This window comes from Cornus florida, unplaced genomic scaffold, assembly GCF_030987335.1.
Source record: "Cornus florida cultivar Cherokee Brave unplaced genomic scaffold, ASM3098733v1 CherokeeBrave_3.0.0_Hap2_Chr06, whole genome shotgun sequence".
Classification (NCBI taxonomy): domain Eukaryota; kingdom Viridiplantae; phylum Streptophyta; class Magnoliopsida; order Cornales; family Cornaceae; genus Cornus; species Cornus florida.
The window spans coordinates 38,556,937-38,572,835 of NW_026775576.1; the positions used below are offsets into that span (position 1 = coordinate 38,556,937).

The 15,899-nt window shown below is 36.0% G+C and overlaps 1 protein-coding gene across 1 annotated transcript; it reads right to left on the reverse strand.

Moving 5' to 3' along the window:
• Positions 1-2,137: 2,137 nt before the first annotated feature.
• Positions 2,138-4,657, reverse strand: LOC132311341 (loganic acid O-methyltransferase-like). Its single transcript, XM_059809220.1, has 3 exons — positions 4,529-4,657; positions 3,660-4,328; positions 2,138-2,822 (listed from the first exon to the last, which is right to left on the reverse strand). Exons 1-3 carry the CDS (start codon positions 4,604-4,606, stop codon positions 2,475-2,477), a joined length of 1,095 nt encoding a protein of 364 aa, XP_059665203.1. The 5' UTR covers positions 4,607-4,657; the 3' UTR covers positions 2,138-2,474.
• Between the last annotated feature and the right edge of the window lie 11,242 nt (positions 4,658-15,899).

Genomic DNA, 15,899 nt, shown 5'->3' on the forward strand with positions numbered 1-15,899 from the left:
AGAAAATGTGATTTTAGGGGGGGTTTCTTCTTCGTGTTTTTCCGGAAAATGTTGTCTTGGCATCGGAAACCATTTCTGAAGTTCAGCTCTCAGTTTTTAAATTTAGCAGCTTTTTGGACCTCTATGACCAGATTTCATGGAGGGGCATTTTGGGCATTTTACATTGCGTATTTTTCGATTTTTTTCCAAGGTTATGTAGAAACTCGATTTTGAAGGGGGTTTCTTCTTTGAGTTTTTCCAGAAAATGTCATCTTGGCCCTCAAATTTCCATTTTTTCCAGAAAAACCCCTACTGCCAGGTTTCTGGGTCGCACTATTCTGCCGCCTTCACATCTAAACGGTTACGAGGGGTTTCGTAACCGGTTAGATGAGTGTGGGCAGTGTTTTTCTCATGATTTTTGGCCTTCTAACTTGTTAGGAAGGTCTCCTAACCGGTTAGATGATCTAGGGTTTGCACTTTTTGACTGTTTTGCCCCTTCTTCTTCCATTAGCCATATCTTCTTTATCAGGACTCCGAATCAAGCGATTTTTGAGTCTAAGTTTATTAATTTTTCGTTGTCTTCCCAATGGTGTGCTCGGTGGCACTCACTTTTAAGTTAGAAATGACATTTTTGCCCGTAGGACCATTCTTGTCCGTTTTTGAAACATTGCTTCCGCATTTGTTTCATTTGGGTTCCGTGACCTTATTGAGGGTCATAATGGTGTCTTAGAGCCATATTGTATCTCTAGAGGTCATTGTTTTATCTTTTGCTTCCGCATTTCGGATCTGTTATCGGGTCATCTTTCGGTTCATCACTGGCGCACCGGGTTGAAAAACTTGGGTCGTCTCAACACTTGACCTCTATGCAATACGAAGGGGTAGTTGACTCTAATTAAATGTGTTAGTGTGCTTGGAGTATACTGAACTGAATTACCATAAGATCACACTATACAAATTACTGTCATTATTTTGTTATGATTCTTATCTACTAGATACAATAAACTCTAAATCCCGAGAGATTTAATGGACTCAAGTTTCAATTTGGTCAATTTGACTTACCAACAAGTGAGTTCTTTTAAGTTTAATATCACGGTATCTTAGTTAACTAATGTTGGAGCTGTAGGAACGCAAATATTAAACATAGAATCCACACTCTTTATAAGAGTAAAAGAGTATCCCATTAATACAATTTAATTATAAGTGTGCTCTGATGCAATTTAATAAGTGTAATCATTGGAACCTCGATAGGGCATTTTAGTAAAATGTTCACTACATTATTTTTCTAATATTTATGTAGAAAATTATTTTATAAAATTTTCTAATTTAGTGGTCATAAGGTTTTAAATTGGTGACTAAACAAATATAAGTAAGTATTTCCTAGGTAGGACATTATTTAATTTTCCTAGGGGCTGCTTATGGATATTTGATAGTGAAAGGGTTTATATGTAATTATTTAATAAGAGAGGACTTTTTTTATAGATTTCAAATATTAAAGTACAATTACAATAACATAATAAATATTATTATAATTAATTAAATATCGTAGCGTTGTAAGATAACTCACGTCTATTCAATTGGCGTTAAGATAAGATTCCCCATCATGAGATGTTATATATACACGGTGGTTTGCTAAGATTCCCCATCATGAGATGTTATATATACACGGTGGTTTGCTAAGTCTTTATTGAAGATAACAAACGTAAATATCATATTCTATAGAGAGAGAGAGAGAGAGAGTGAGACTAATATACAAAGAATTTCCTCAAGCCAGTCTCTCTGTTCGGGGTAAAGGAGGTGAAGCTTCACTAATGTTTAAGATTAAATGAGAAAGAGTGCTCTGGTATTTGATGATAATCAATGGTACAAAGGTATGACATATTTTAATGGTTCTTGATTTAGTGAAATATCACATGATTTGAGATTCTGATTTTTTTTTTTTTTTTTTTTTTTTTTTTTTTAATATCTGCTTCCGTTTTGACATCAAATTTCACTTCAAAAGTTTTTAAGATAATTAAGTTTTGAAAATATAGTTCTAGATTCCCATTTTACTTCTATTTCAGAAATATGCAATGACGGGTCAATAATGCATAAACCGGAAAACAGTCAATAATGTCTAATCCCAAAAGAAATCACAAATTCATATAATAAACTTTTAAGCTAACGAAAAATGGAACAATACATTACTCATTGGGAGCATAACATAACACAAAAGGCACATCTTTTTCATTTTATGGTTTATTTTTTATTTTTTATTTTATTTTATGAAACACCATAACAATAGGATAGGATCCAACAGAAAAAGAAAAGAAATGACGAATAGGAACATATATAACAACCCCATTGCTCTAGGATATGCAGAAGCTTCTTATTACTTATGGGTTTAGAAAATGATAAAAGAAACGAACCGAACAACCGAATGGAGAAGCCGAAAATTCCTCATTTGGATCCCACTTGTTGAATCTGAAGACTGGAGAGGCTTCGAGCCCTCCGTGCTCTCAAAATAATTCTTCTTTGCGTTTTAGAACGATGAATAAGTCAACATCCTTATGGACTTCCTTGTCGAAGATGTATGAATTTTCGGCTAGTTTCTGCGTATAGAGATCGAACAAGGGGTCCATAATTTCATTTCCAAAATGTTTCGTTATGCTCCCCTCCATTATTGCTCGTTCTTGTGCTGAAGTCATTTTGGGATCAAATGGCAAATGCTTCATGGGATGGTCCAACACGCCCGCCTTCTCTATGGTAAAACACTTGTTCATGTCTACCACCATTTCCAGATCCTCAATTGATGGATGGTACTGATTCACGTTGTAGGTGTCCACTTTTTCTTCACTTGTATACCCCTGCAATAATAATGGACAACCCACTTAATTAATTTGTTTATTGAATTATATTAAAATAAACAGGATTAATTAGTTCCAACAATACATAGATAGTACCTAGGAAGTCATTTGCTTCAATTTTTGGATCTCGTCTTAGAAACCCAAAACATGTTTAATTAGGTATCTTGAATCTTTTCTGCTCTTCTTCTTCACATCCTTTCATGTCCAGTCAAATAAGACAGAGATTTGTTTATACTGATAAACTCTGAAATCTTTCATTTGAATAGGCAAAATGGTTAAAACCTTTGCGGATCTTTCTTATTTTATTTATTTACTTCCTTCTTAGATGCTATGTCGTGGGGTAAATTTCAGTTATCTCATCTAAATTTTGTAAATATTTCATATACAGTTCTATTACTTTTCATAATTTCACTTATTTATCTTATTAATGACTTTATTTTTATTTTTTTTTAATTTTTTGTCCACAAAATGTTTTTATTATTTCAGGCATTAAGAAGGCAAAATAATGAGACGGGATTAAATCACAATCTCGAGAAGTAAGTGAAATTATGAAGCTTGGAGAAGCCTATGCAGGATATTGACAAACCTATAAGAGATAATCGCAATTTATCCTAATTAAGGTGTATAAAGTTGATATTGCTTAATTACAGTGAAGTGGGACTAGCTAATAGTTATATGAACACACCATTGTTTTGGGTACGTAGCTGATATCTAGAGTAATAATAATATTAATAATAATAATAACCAATTTTTTAAGATGAGTCCAATTGGTACCAAACTAATTAATTTGACCCAATGATGTTTAACTAATTTTGAATAGAAGTAATTGGTTCTTACCATTTTAGCCATCTCAACGAGGCAAGATCCCAAGATGAAATGGATCATACCAGCACCAGTCTGAGAGAAAAGGCCTCCATTCCTAATACCAGGCAACTGAATCAGCATCAAGCCTCCCCCAACCATTTCCTGGGCTCGAGCTTTCAAGAACCCATCCATGTCTTTCTGAAACTGGCCAAAAAATGCCTTGGTCACATGCTCATCACTGCCTGTGTAGTGAATTTTGCCTTTGTTCCAAGCAGGAGAGTCTCTATCTAGGACTTCCTTGGGAACCTTGGAGAGCCACTGCAGGGCATAGGAGGAGTGAAGAAAGTGGAGAGTGTTTTTTGGAAACAACCGGCCGTAAAAGGAACCGGGCACTCCAGCAGCGAAGTAACCCGGAGATGCCCCGGTGTTATGAGGGAGGGATCTGAAGAGAACGTTGAAGTCATTGTCTGTGTGGTCATTGAAGAAAACATGGAACTCCGGGGAGGTTTGAGGGAGGGACTGGTATTTGAGTTTCACTGCTTCGACTACGTTTTGCATTGCAAAGAAGGTGTTTGGTCCTGTAGAACAGCCAAGGTCTGCAATCCGAAATGGGTTTGAAGAATCAAAACAACGGTTTCCTAGGTCGAGCTTCTCTGCAACTACTTGAAAGATCACATCCCTTGCTGCATCTACCACTCCTTTCTGTGATGAATAATTAAGAAAAATATTGCTTACACACATATAATGAGTATTATTTTGTCTAGTAATACTGTATAATCGGTACTCTCGTAAATATATATAAACACACTAAATAGTAATTATTGTGTTGACACTAAAAATACATTAGAGAAAGCAAGACAACTGAAGCCAACGTACTGATCTAATAAAATTTGGTATAATACCTGATAGCTGGAATTCTGAACATAGCTATTTGGGCCCTGACCACCGTTCATCGGATATTGGACTTCAATGGCATCCATTGTTGTGGCTTTCTCTATCTCTCTCACTCTCTTTTTGTGTGGGCGCGCGTGTGTGAGAGAGGGAGAGAGAGTAGATGGAGTGAGCTGGGGAGCATGGAATCTTTATATAGGCACCAAGAGGTTCTGTATTTGTAAATTTGTAAACATCAATGCAAGTCCCACGTGATGTTTGGAACGGATCCGGATCCACGTGAGATTGTGTTGCATCGATATGTATATTAAAAAATTCCAAGAGATGGGTAAAAGCAATAATAGATTCAAGTTATGGAGTAGTTGTGTGTATTCGTTTGGTATCAACCGGAAACCGGCTTGCACTTTCAAATCAATTACTGGAAAGGATGGGTGGCGTCAAAGAAACTGGATGAAACTGGATCTTCATCTTCCATTATATATTTTTATACACACACACCAGGACAAATGATGAATTATTACGATTAAATGCAAAAAAAAAAAAAAAAAAAACTTATATGATTAGAGTGCATATACTGTTTTTTTATATATATACTAAAAAAACTCCAAGAGATAAGGTAAGCAATAGCAGATTCAAAAAAATAATAATAATAATAATAATAATAGTTTCGTTACGGAGTAGTTGTGTGTGTATTCGGTTGGTATCAACCGGAAACCGGCTTTGCACTTTTAAATCAATTACTGGAAAGGATGGGTGGCGTCAAAGAAACTGGATCTCCATCTTCCATTACACACGCACGCACACACACCAGGACAAATGATGAATTATTACGATTACATGCACACAAAAAAATAATAATAATAATAAATAAATAAATACTGTTATATATATATATATATTCATTACAGGGTTCACCTTCAGATTCCAAAAATTTTAAGAAATTTAGGCGAATTTTTAGATGTAAGGTTTTTTATACATAAGGTTTCACGTGAGTAAAAAATTTATATGAGTGCCAAATTTATATTAAAATTAGACAATTAGCAAATAAAATATATTAAGATTGAAAACACAAATGCAAAATTATAAATTAAAGTACTCCATTCATTGTCATAATTTTGTTGTTTGAACGAGATTGAATCAAAATTTGACAATTAATTGCATCCATGAGTTAAAATTTTGGTTGTTTGAATTAGGCTTAACTATCAAGCATAAACATGAGCCCAAAACTAATATAATAATAAAATAAATTTCTTATTTAAATATAAAAAATTCTTTTTCTTTAGAAAAAAATGGATAGAAACAAAATAATTTTCACCATACAAATTATTGTACTACATATATAATCCATGATGCATCCACATCATTTGATATTTTACACATATACTACTATATTACCTTATGGTACTAAATTGGAGGCCCTTCCCAATTGGAGGCCCTAGGCAACCGACCGCCTTGGCCCTGGACCGACCCTGATTCATTAAACCTCCAAAATTTTTGACATTTTCAAGTAAGGATCTCATGACACTTTTTCTTTAACCTCAAAAAAAAAAAAGACTTAAATATTCTTCTTTCATATAATAAGATAATATTAAAAAGATATGATAATTTGTGTTGGAATATGGGTTGGATTTGTCCCAGACTCACAATCCATGATGCATCCACATCATTTGAATTCAAATGATGAATTCAGTTATCAAGAATTCAGAGATTGCGTCTATCATATTTTAATAATGATGGTTTGGTACAAAAATTGATCTTATTGATTATTAAATCTGAAATGTGAGATTAGAAAGTGGTGTGGTTGGTTTTTCCTTCATTTTTATCACTCGAATTCGTTCTATATATTTCTTTATTGGTGGCTCTTAAACTTCAGGATTTGGATTGTGAAATACATATAGAGGACTCTGGTAGCCGCTCTATTGATGAGGAATGTGACGACCTTGGTTTTTAGGTTAGCGTGTCCTGTGATGAACCGAAGATTGACCCGATAACAGATCCGATATACGGAAGCGAAAACAGAAAATAAGACTCTAAGAAGTCAAAGTGACCTTCCATGAGGTCGTGGAACTCAACAAGAACTGATGCGGAAGCAAAAGATCGAAAATATGACAAATAAGTCCCTAGGGGCGAAATAGTCATTTCTGAAAACTGTATATTCGGGTGCCACTGAGCATACCGCTGGAAGGATAACGAAAAACTAATCAAGATGGACTCAAGAATCGCATGATTTGGAGTCCGAACGAAGGAGAAACGGCATGACGATGAAAAACGGACACTTAAAGCTTTAAGGGCAAACTGGCAATGATCCAGAAATATTCGGGTGTAACCGAGCACACCGTTGGATAGACGACGAAAAATTAATCAAGTTCAAAAAAAAATTCACTTGAATCGGAGTCCGGACAAAGGAAAAAAGCCCAAAAGAATAATTGACGTTGCGGCGGCCCGACGAGGGGCCATGACAGCCCCATGCGCGCGTCCATGCACGCCGCGCGTGCACTGGGTGCACCATGGCTGGCAGCAGCCCATAAAGCTGATGTGTGGTTTTTTTTTATAGAAAATTCCAGAACAGAGGCTGAATTTAGAGGCCTAGATGAATTTTTTTGCAAAAACACAAAGAAGAAACCCCCCTCAAAACTGAGTTTTCTACATGACTCGGGAGAGAATTAAAAAAAAAACTCACTTTGAAATGGCCAAAATGCCCTCCCAAGAAATCTAGTTAAAAGAGCTAAAAAGCTGCTAAAATGAAACTGGAAGCTGAAACTTCACGAGAGATTTTCGGTACCAAGACGATGTTTTCTGGAAAAACATAAAGAAGAAACCCTCCCCCTAAAATCACGTTTTCTAAGCGACCATGTCGAAAGAAAAAAATAAAACTAATGTGAAAAGTCTATAATGCCCCTAGAACAGATTATGCAACAAAATTGAAAAATGGTTCCATAAGAGGCTCAAATCACAAAGGAAAGGGTTTTCTTGGAAACGATCATGCACACAGACGTAAATGGTGATTTTGAGCGTGCGGGAACGGTCCACGGCTCCCAGAAATGGCCGAGTCAAAATCCGACCCCCCAACGGCCAAAAAGGCTAAAATAAACTTGAAATTGAAAATATGGAAACCAAAATTGACAAATGATTTCAAATTACCGTTTGGCCCTTGGCCACACTTCAAACATGATTAATGAGACCCTACAAAAGAATAAAAATGAAATTCTCACACTCGATGCAAAAGTTATGACACAATGTCTAAGCATTTTTCAACATTTTCATATTAAGCCTTGAAAACGAAAGTGCATACAAAGCAAGATACATGTCATTGGCTTCTGGCCTCATCTCATACATATCAAATACATTGTAAAGAGTGTACTTATGTACACATTACAAAAATAGAATCAAATTTACATATTTTGACATATAAAGCTATAAATGGCATTTCAAGCCAACATTTACAAGAAATGAGAACTTCAAGTTTACAAATCATCCAAGCATGATGTGAATCCTGAATCTTGATCCTGGTACCTGAAAAATGTCCCCACTATGTGGGTGAGTAATATAAAGCTACTCGTAGGAGATAAATATGCATCGACCTAGCATTTTACAATTCTATCACCTTAAGGTGAAACATATTAGAGGGGCTCTTGCCACCTAATGTCTATGTCAAAGTGAGACTCAGGGATCATCCTAAGCTACTCATGCAATTGTAATGAACTATGACATACAAGTATACATGCCCAAGTACACTAAACCGTATTAAAACACGATACATGACATTCAAGTACACATGCTCACAAGTATACTAAATCATGTTAAACGGGATAAGCAATATATCGCATACATACACAAGTATAAGATATATGTATAGAGTACTCATAAATCAAGTATACAAACACAAGTATACTAAGCTAAACACATACGCACAAGACAAGTATACATGGCACAAGTACACAAAAATGAAATCCGCACACACATGACAAGCATACTAAGCGTAAATACATTAGATAGGGTTTAGATACACCAACAAGGATACAAGTTCAAGTATACAGTTTCAAGTATACTAAATGAGATCAAAATACATAGGCAAGCACCAATTCTCAAGTTACAAGTAATCCATGATTAACAACTTGAAATTGAATGCGAAATCAAAGTAAAAAGACTAGGACATGTGGTCACTAGACCAAACAAGTGTTCCTTGGTAATTACAACCCACAAGGCACTACCTAGTGCGCACATGCATAAGTTATTTCTGGCAATTACGACCCACAAGGTACTACCTAGTGCGTACTTATGACTTAGAAGATTCTTGTCTCCGCACTAGAGCCAAACCCTAGCCATCACGTGAAATATGTCCTTACAAGCTTTCCAAAATCAATAAGTCTAAAACTTGTACAAAAACCAATAAGTTAGACCAAACTTATACCAAATCCACTAATGCATAAAACCATCTTCCATGCACAAATAAGGTTGTATCCACACAAACCATGTCCTATAATTCAAGTCTAGATAGCATATGACATGTCAAGCCTCCAATATGCAATTTATACACCAAAACAAGAATATTTTACAATAATTGAACCACATTATCATACTAAGCCACAAGTACTAAATAAGTCCCAATTTAGTAACTAGCTTCCAAGGTAAACAATTGTAATATTCTAACAAGTTATACACCTACACAAGATATATCTAAATAAGCTATGCAAGTCAATGATATTCTACATCATGCTAAGTCCAATTACCATTTTAAGAGGTCTCAAGTACTAATTCTACATCAAATTAGTAACATACTCACAAGGTGATTAAATAGATTACATTTCAAGGGATTATCAACCTATTACCTCCAATATCAATTTAAGTGACCAACACACTTAAAATAAAATTAATTAAGCTCATTAATTAATTTTTCTCTAGATTTTCATACATATCCAAATGTCCTCAATTTAATATATGTTAAAGAACTCACCAAGGCCTACTTTAATATCATATTACAAGTTGGTTTCATGCTTGATACAACTATGTGAATTAATCTTTCACAAAAGATAAATATTAAATAAGTTTTGCAATTGTTACTCAAATGCTCCAATTTTAATATATGTTAAACAACTCACCAAGGCCTAATTTACTAGCATACCACAATTTAATTCTAAACTATATATCATCATTAGAATTAAATCCTAAACAAAGAAAATAAATAAATTAAATTCTAAAAACTTAAACAAAGCATGCTCACAAGTTGTATATGCTTATAAAACAATCAATACAACAATAATATAAACCTAAGACATCCTTTACCTCAATTTGAGATGAAAATCTCAAAAGCCCACCAAAAAAAAGGTGCTCCGAATCCGACGATATCGAAGGGTTTTGTCGGGGACAACACAATCTACATGAACCCACAAGAAGCCCCATCAAAATCACAACTTGACTTCAAACCCGAACTCAAAATTTGGCCAAAAACGGGTTCTAATAAGGGTGAAAGAAGCACGTAGTCAACACGAACACAAAACGCAAAGGCCCTACTATGTTCTGACAAAGAAATGAAGTTCAAATGAGGAGAGAGAAGGTGGCAGCCTCCCTTGGGCTGCCATAGAAGCTTCAGGTCGTGCAAGAGAGTGGGGAAGATGAAAAAATAAAATATCTCATCCCCCTTTTATAGAAATCTCAAAAAGTGCCCCAAAATGGGCCTCGCCGGGTCCGGAAAAGTGAAATTTGAGCAGACGTGCTCAAATGATGAAAATCTATGAACAAAAAAGATTCAAAATAAGAAAATAAGAATAATGAAAGAAACGGCATCAAAAACTGAGTTCCGAACAGAAAGTTATGCCCCAAACAAGTTTGGCGCAAACTAGGGCCAGATACCCTGAAACTGGAAAACATCGACCAGAAGGGACTTCTAAGAGTTTACGACTCGATGAAAAGTGAAAATGAATCCTGTACGAGGATCCAAGCTCAAAAAAAGATAATTTACAACAACTTTCATCAATTGCACAATGGCCCCCATAAAAAGGTTAACTGTAAAACTGCCCCAAAATGAAAATATCTTCCAAAGATATTTTCTTAGATACCCCTGAAATAAAATATCTTCAAAAGATATTTACGAAAAATACCCCAAGAAAAGAAATTAATTTCAAAGAATTATGCATCCATGCCCCTATGGACACCTGGAGCAACCAGAGTATTTTCCTGCAAAAGTAAAGATACGTATTTCGTGGAAACCACTCACGATAAAGATACGTGGAGTCAAAAACCAACTCCGAGCACAAGAAGTGAGGTTTTGCCAATAAAGTGACAAACGGGGAAAAGACGAAATAGGGAAAATGATGAAATAGGAATAAGGACAAAAAATTGAATAGTGTCGAAAAACGAAAATTGTGGAAATGACTTGGTCCTCAAAAGAAGTTGTTAATCCAAAGGAAAGGGTCTCAGAAACCATTTCTGAGCACTCGAGATGACACTAAGCGACGAGAAACCGAACTTAGAAAAGAAATTTCAATGAAAAAAATTCATCCGTAAAATTCTAAGTAAAAAGGAAAGGAAGGAAATGACCAGGTCATTACAAGGAAGATCGTCAACAACTTCGTTGACTTTCCAGAAGATTTTGCTCAATCAGTGGTTCTCAACTTCGTTGGCTTTATAGAAGGTTTTCACTCAATCGTTGCTTTTTGCTTTTTGGCCTTCTAAGTACAATGGTGAGGTTCGTGGGTGAGGTTGACCATTGGGGTGAAAATTCAAACTCAAGGGTGATTGTTCTGGCCCCACCGAATGGTTTGGTCAAACTGAGTGATGAAGAAGGGTAGAGGCCTCGAAGACTTCTTAAAGTATTAAGCATGCATGAAACATATAGTTTCCTCTAGATGTCAAAGATGATCAAGTAAGTTATGAAAACTTAAACCTCGATTCTAAGAATATTATATGCATGTCTAGGCAAGTTATGAAATATTCTTCAATTAGCCTATAACCAATCCTAAGGTCAAGATAGGCCATTACCTAGAACCAAGTCAAGTGATTGCAACTCCTGGATTTTGCGCGGGTATTAGGACAACTGAGGTAACCGAATCCCTTTACAATTTTTTCGTTACTGGTATCAGAGCCATTATGCTTGTTGTTCACTATTATTAGGAATTTTTATCATGCATTGCTACATGCATGTTGGGATTTGTTGAGTATAGATATTCTTTTGAAGTATCCTAGAGCCAAATTGTAAAAATTATCTAGAATGTTGATATTCTATTATTGAGTATAATAAAATTATCTAGAGAGTTGATTAATGAGATTTACACTAACGATGTTGATCTATAAATAAATCATTTACTTCACAGCATGTTTACGTGTTTGTCATATAAAATGAGTGCAAAAAAATCTTGCACAAAAGCCTTGGATTTTATTATTAATTTAATTTTGGTGAATATTTGTTGTAAGATATTCCAACAACTTATTGGAGTTTTCAATAAAACAATAAATTTTAGACCTAAAAACGATTAATAAAGCAATTATTTATTTATTTATTTATTTATTTTGGCAAAGAATTTAGGATTGCTCATGTACAAATTGTAGGTTTTGTTAAGCGGAGAATCGATCGCACAGACGCGTGCAGACTGTTCAACAAAATAAATGGCTAGTTACGCAAAGTGTTTTTTTTTTTTTTTTCTTGGGTAAAGTGAAAAATTTCTATAGATATAAAACAAAATTACAAATCATCAACAAGGCATCCCTTGGAAACAAGTTGTCTACTACAACTAGAGGATAAACACAATAAGTGTCAATTAGCTAGAGACTGAGAGCATAACTTTCCCATCTCCATCCCAGACAACATTAGGACCTCTCCACAAATAGCTCTAGCAATTTCCATATCAGTTCTTCGAACCTCTTGATGCAATCGCAAATTCCTCTCATTCCATACATACCAAATAGTAGTTGCACAAATACGTTTTTGGGCCTTATGTTTAATTCCTTTGGTGACAAACCAATCCACTAATTGAGTTAACAAAATGACTGGAGGCATATTCCACCCAAGAACATCAGACAACCATTGCCAAATTACTTTAGCAAATGGACAATTAACAGTAAGATGATCTATATCATCGGCTGAGTTCATGCAGTTATGACAGATAGACACTAAAAGCAGCCCCCTATTCTTTAGATTTTCAAAGGTTAAAAGCTTATTCTGCATTGCCAGACAACAGACCAGAGAAGCTCTAGGTCTCGCTCTACTCCAACAAACTGAAAACCACTGCACCTCTAGGTGTGGATTTCTCCACCTATTCCAAACATTTCCAAAAGAGAATACACCATGTCTCAACTGAAACCTGTCATCACCTTGCTTCAATGTCAGAGAGCAAAGTTCTTGAACTAGTGTAAAGTATTGGAGTTCTGATGTGGGAATTGCCACTGACCGTTCTGAATAATGGAAGATAATTTTGCTTGCTTGGCTAGATCAAAGTCTCTATGGACTCTATGTCTATATTTTGTCACCAAACTTTCCCCTTGAACCCATGGATTAGTAAACAAAAAAGTAGATTGTCCATCTCCAATCTGAAAATTGACATTTTGCAACATGAATTCCCTGACCTCTAGTATCTTCTTCCATAGCATATGATCTGTTTTCCCAGATTGATAATTCTAGTAGGATACAATTCGAGTATACTTCCATCTAAACCAAGCAACCCAGAGGCAGTCTTTGGATTGAAGGAAGGTCCAAACCAGTCGGCACATTGAGGTAGAATTAATGTCTGCAATTTTCCTCACCCCAAACCCAGCTTCCTTCTTCGGTCTGGTTACCTTATTCCAACTCAAAGCATGCACTTTCTTGTGTTCAGTAGTAGAGACCCATATAAAGTCCCTCATCTTCTTCTCTAAATATTTAACAATAGCTCTTGGCAATGTGTAAATAGAACACCAAAAGTACACATAAGATGTTAAAACTGATTTCACCAGTTCTAATCTACCAGCCATAGAGAGACATTTTCCATTCCACACATTGATTTTATTGGTAAATTTGTCAATCAAAAGGCTACAGTGAGCTCTTCTCAATCCACAAGGCAGCAAAGGTAAGCCCAAGTAAGTAATAGGAAATCTCCCTATTTGGCAATGAAAAATCCTTCTCAATCTTCTCCTCCTCCTAACTGATTTGGAGAAGAAGATAGTGCTCTTTTCAAGACTCACTGTTAGGCCTGATAATGTAGAGAATTTCCCCAAAGCAGCAGTCAGGTTCTTAGCAGTGGATATATCTGCTTAAAGCATAACCAGTAGATCATCTGCGTAAAACATGTGAGATAGCTGCATACCTGCCTTAGAAATCATTCTGGGAATAACAACTTTCTCTTCTCTCACCAATTGATCCATTTGTGCAGAAAATGATTCAGTAACAAGGGTGAACAACAAAGGGGAAAGTGGGCAGCCCTGTCTCAGCCCTTTGGTAGGTTGGAAAAAGCCACAAGGAGATCCATTAATAAGAATGGAAAACCATGCAGATAAAAGACATTTTATTACCCAATCTATCCATTTCATGCCAAAGCCATAGGACAGTAAAAGCTCTTTAAGGAAGTCCCATTTCACTGAATCATATGCCTTCTTCAAATCTACCTTTAAAGCAAATAAAGGGTTGCATGTCTTCCTAGAAAATCTAGTCAATAATTCATTTGCCATGATGATATTGTCTTGAATCCTCCTACCCTTGATAAAAGCTGACTGCTCACAGCCCACTAATTTGTCCAACACCAAACTAAGTCTAGAAGGCATGATCTTTATAATTACTTTATATACCACATTGATAATGCAATAGGCCTGAAATCTGCTGCTCTAGCACAGTCATTCTTCTTAGCTATGAGAGTAATAAATGAACTATTAATTGATTTGGAAAGCTTGACATTATCAAAAAAGAATTGCACAGCATATAGAAGGTCTGTACCAATAATGTGCCAGTATTGTTGATAGAATCTTGGAGGGAAACCATCAGGACCAGGAGACTTATCAGGCCCCATTGCCTCAATAACATCTTGAACCTCTTGTACAGTACATGTTTGCTCTAAACTCACAGCTTCTGCCATAGTTAATTTGTTTCTCGGTTGCTCTATTTGAATCTCCCCACTCAACCTCGATCCATCAGTAAAGAGATCCTTGTAGTAGTCCACCATCATAGATTTGATTGTCTCCATATCTTGCACCATCGTACCATTGGAGTCTTGTAGCATAGTAATCGCATTTGTTGTCTTATGTTGAGCCATTTTCCTGTGAAAAAATTCAGTACAGTTGTCATTGTTTTTAATCCACCTCACTCTGGATTTCTGGGCAATCAATATCTCTTCATTTGCTAAAGCAGCTTCCAAGTCAGACCTGGCCCTAATCTCATTACCAATCACCTCTGAGTTTTTAGGCTGATTCAACAACTCCATTTGTGCCCTCTCTAACTGCTTCCTGGCTTCAGTAACATGTTCATGCACAGATCCAAACTTAAGATTCCATATTTTGACTATTTCTTTAACCCTCCTCAGCTTAGTAGTAAATCTACAAAGAGGATCCCCTCTTACTAAAGTACTCCAAGCTTCTGCAACATTGGACTCCATGCCATTCTACAGCTGCCAAACCTTTAAAATTTTGAAAGGTTTTGGGCTGGAAGTCACTTGCATACCTTGTTGAACCACCATAGCATAATGATCAGAAATAGAAGCTGCTGTGAGTAAAATCTTTGAATTGGGATAAGCTGTAAACCATCCCAAATTCCCCAAACTCCTATCCAACCTTGCATAGATCCTAGTGTTGGGATCTTATCTATTACACCATGTCAGCTTTCCATTCAAAGTAGGAATGTCAGTCAAACCGGCCTCATGCATTGTATTATTAAACTCATTTAACAGTCGTTGAGGGACTTGGTTACCCCCTACCTTTTCATCATGTGCACGAATAGCATTCCAATCCCCTATAGTTAACCATACCTAATCAGTCATTGTAGCATATTGGCGAAGAGTACTCCACAAATGTTTCCTCTCTGCTTCTGAATTTGCTGCATACACAGGTAACAGCCAAAAAGGAGCCTGTAGATCTAAAGACTGTACTTTCAATAGCATTGCCTGCTCGTTTGTATTTATCCTTATAATATCCACCTTGTTGGGATCCCATCCAACCCAGATTCTACCCAAATGATGATGAGAATAGTTATTAATCCACTTCCATCGACTATTGATTTTATTTGTAATCAAATCAAACTTGCCTATTTTAACTCTAGTCTCTAGCAACACTACAGCAAAGAGAGAGTAATGGGATATCCAAAATCTCACCTCCTTCTGCATTTTGGGCCTATTTAGGCCACGCATATTCCAGCAACCAATCATAAGTAGGTTGGGTTGGAAGATAGCCCTTCCATAGCCAAACTCTGCCATGTTACCCTTTGGTTCA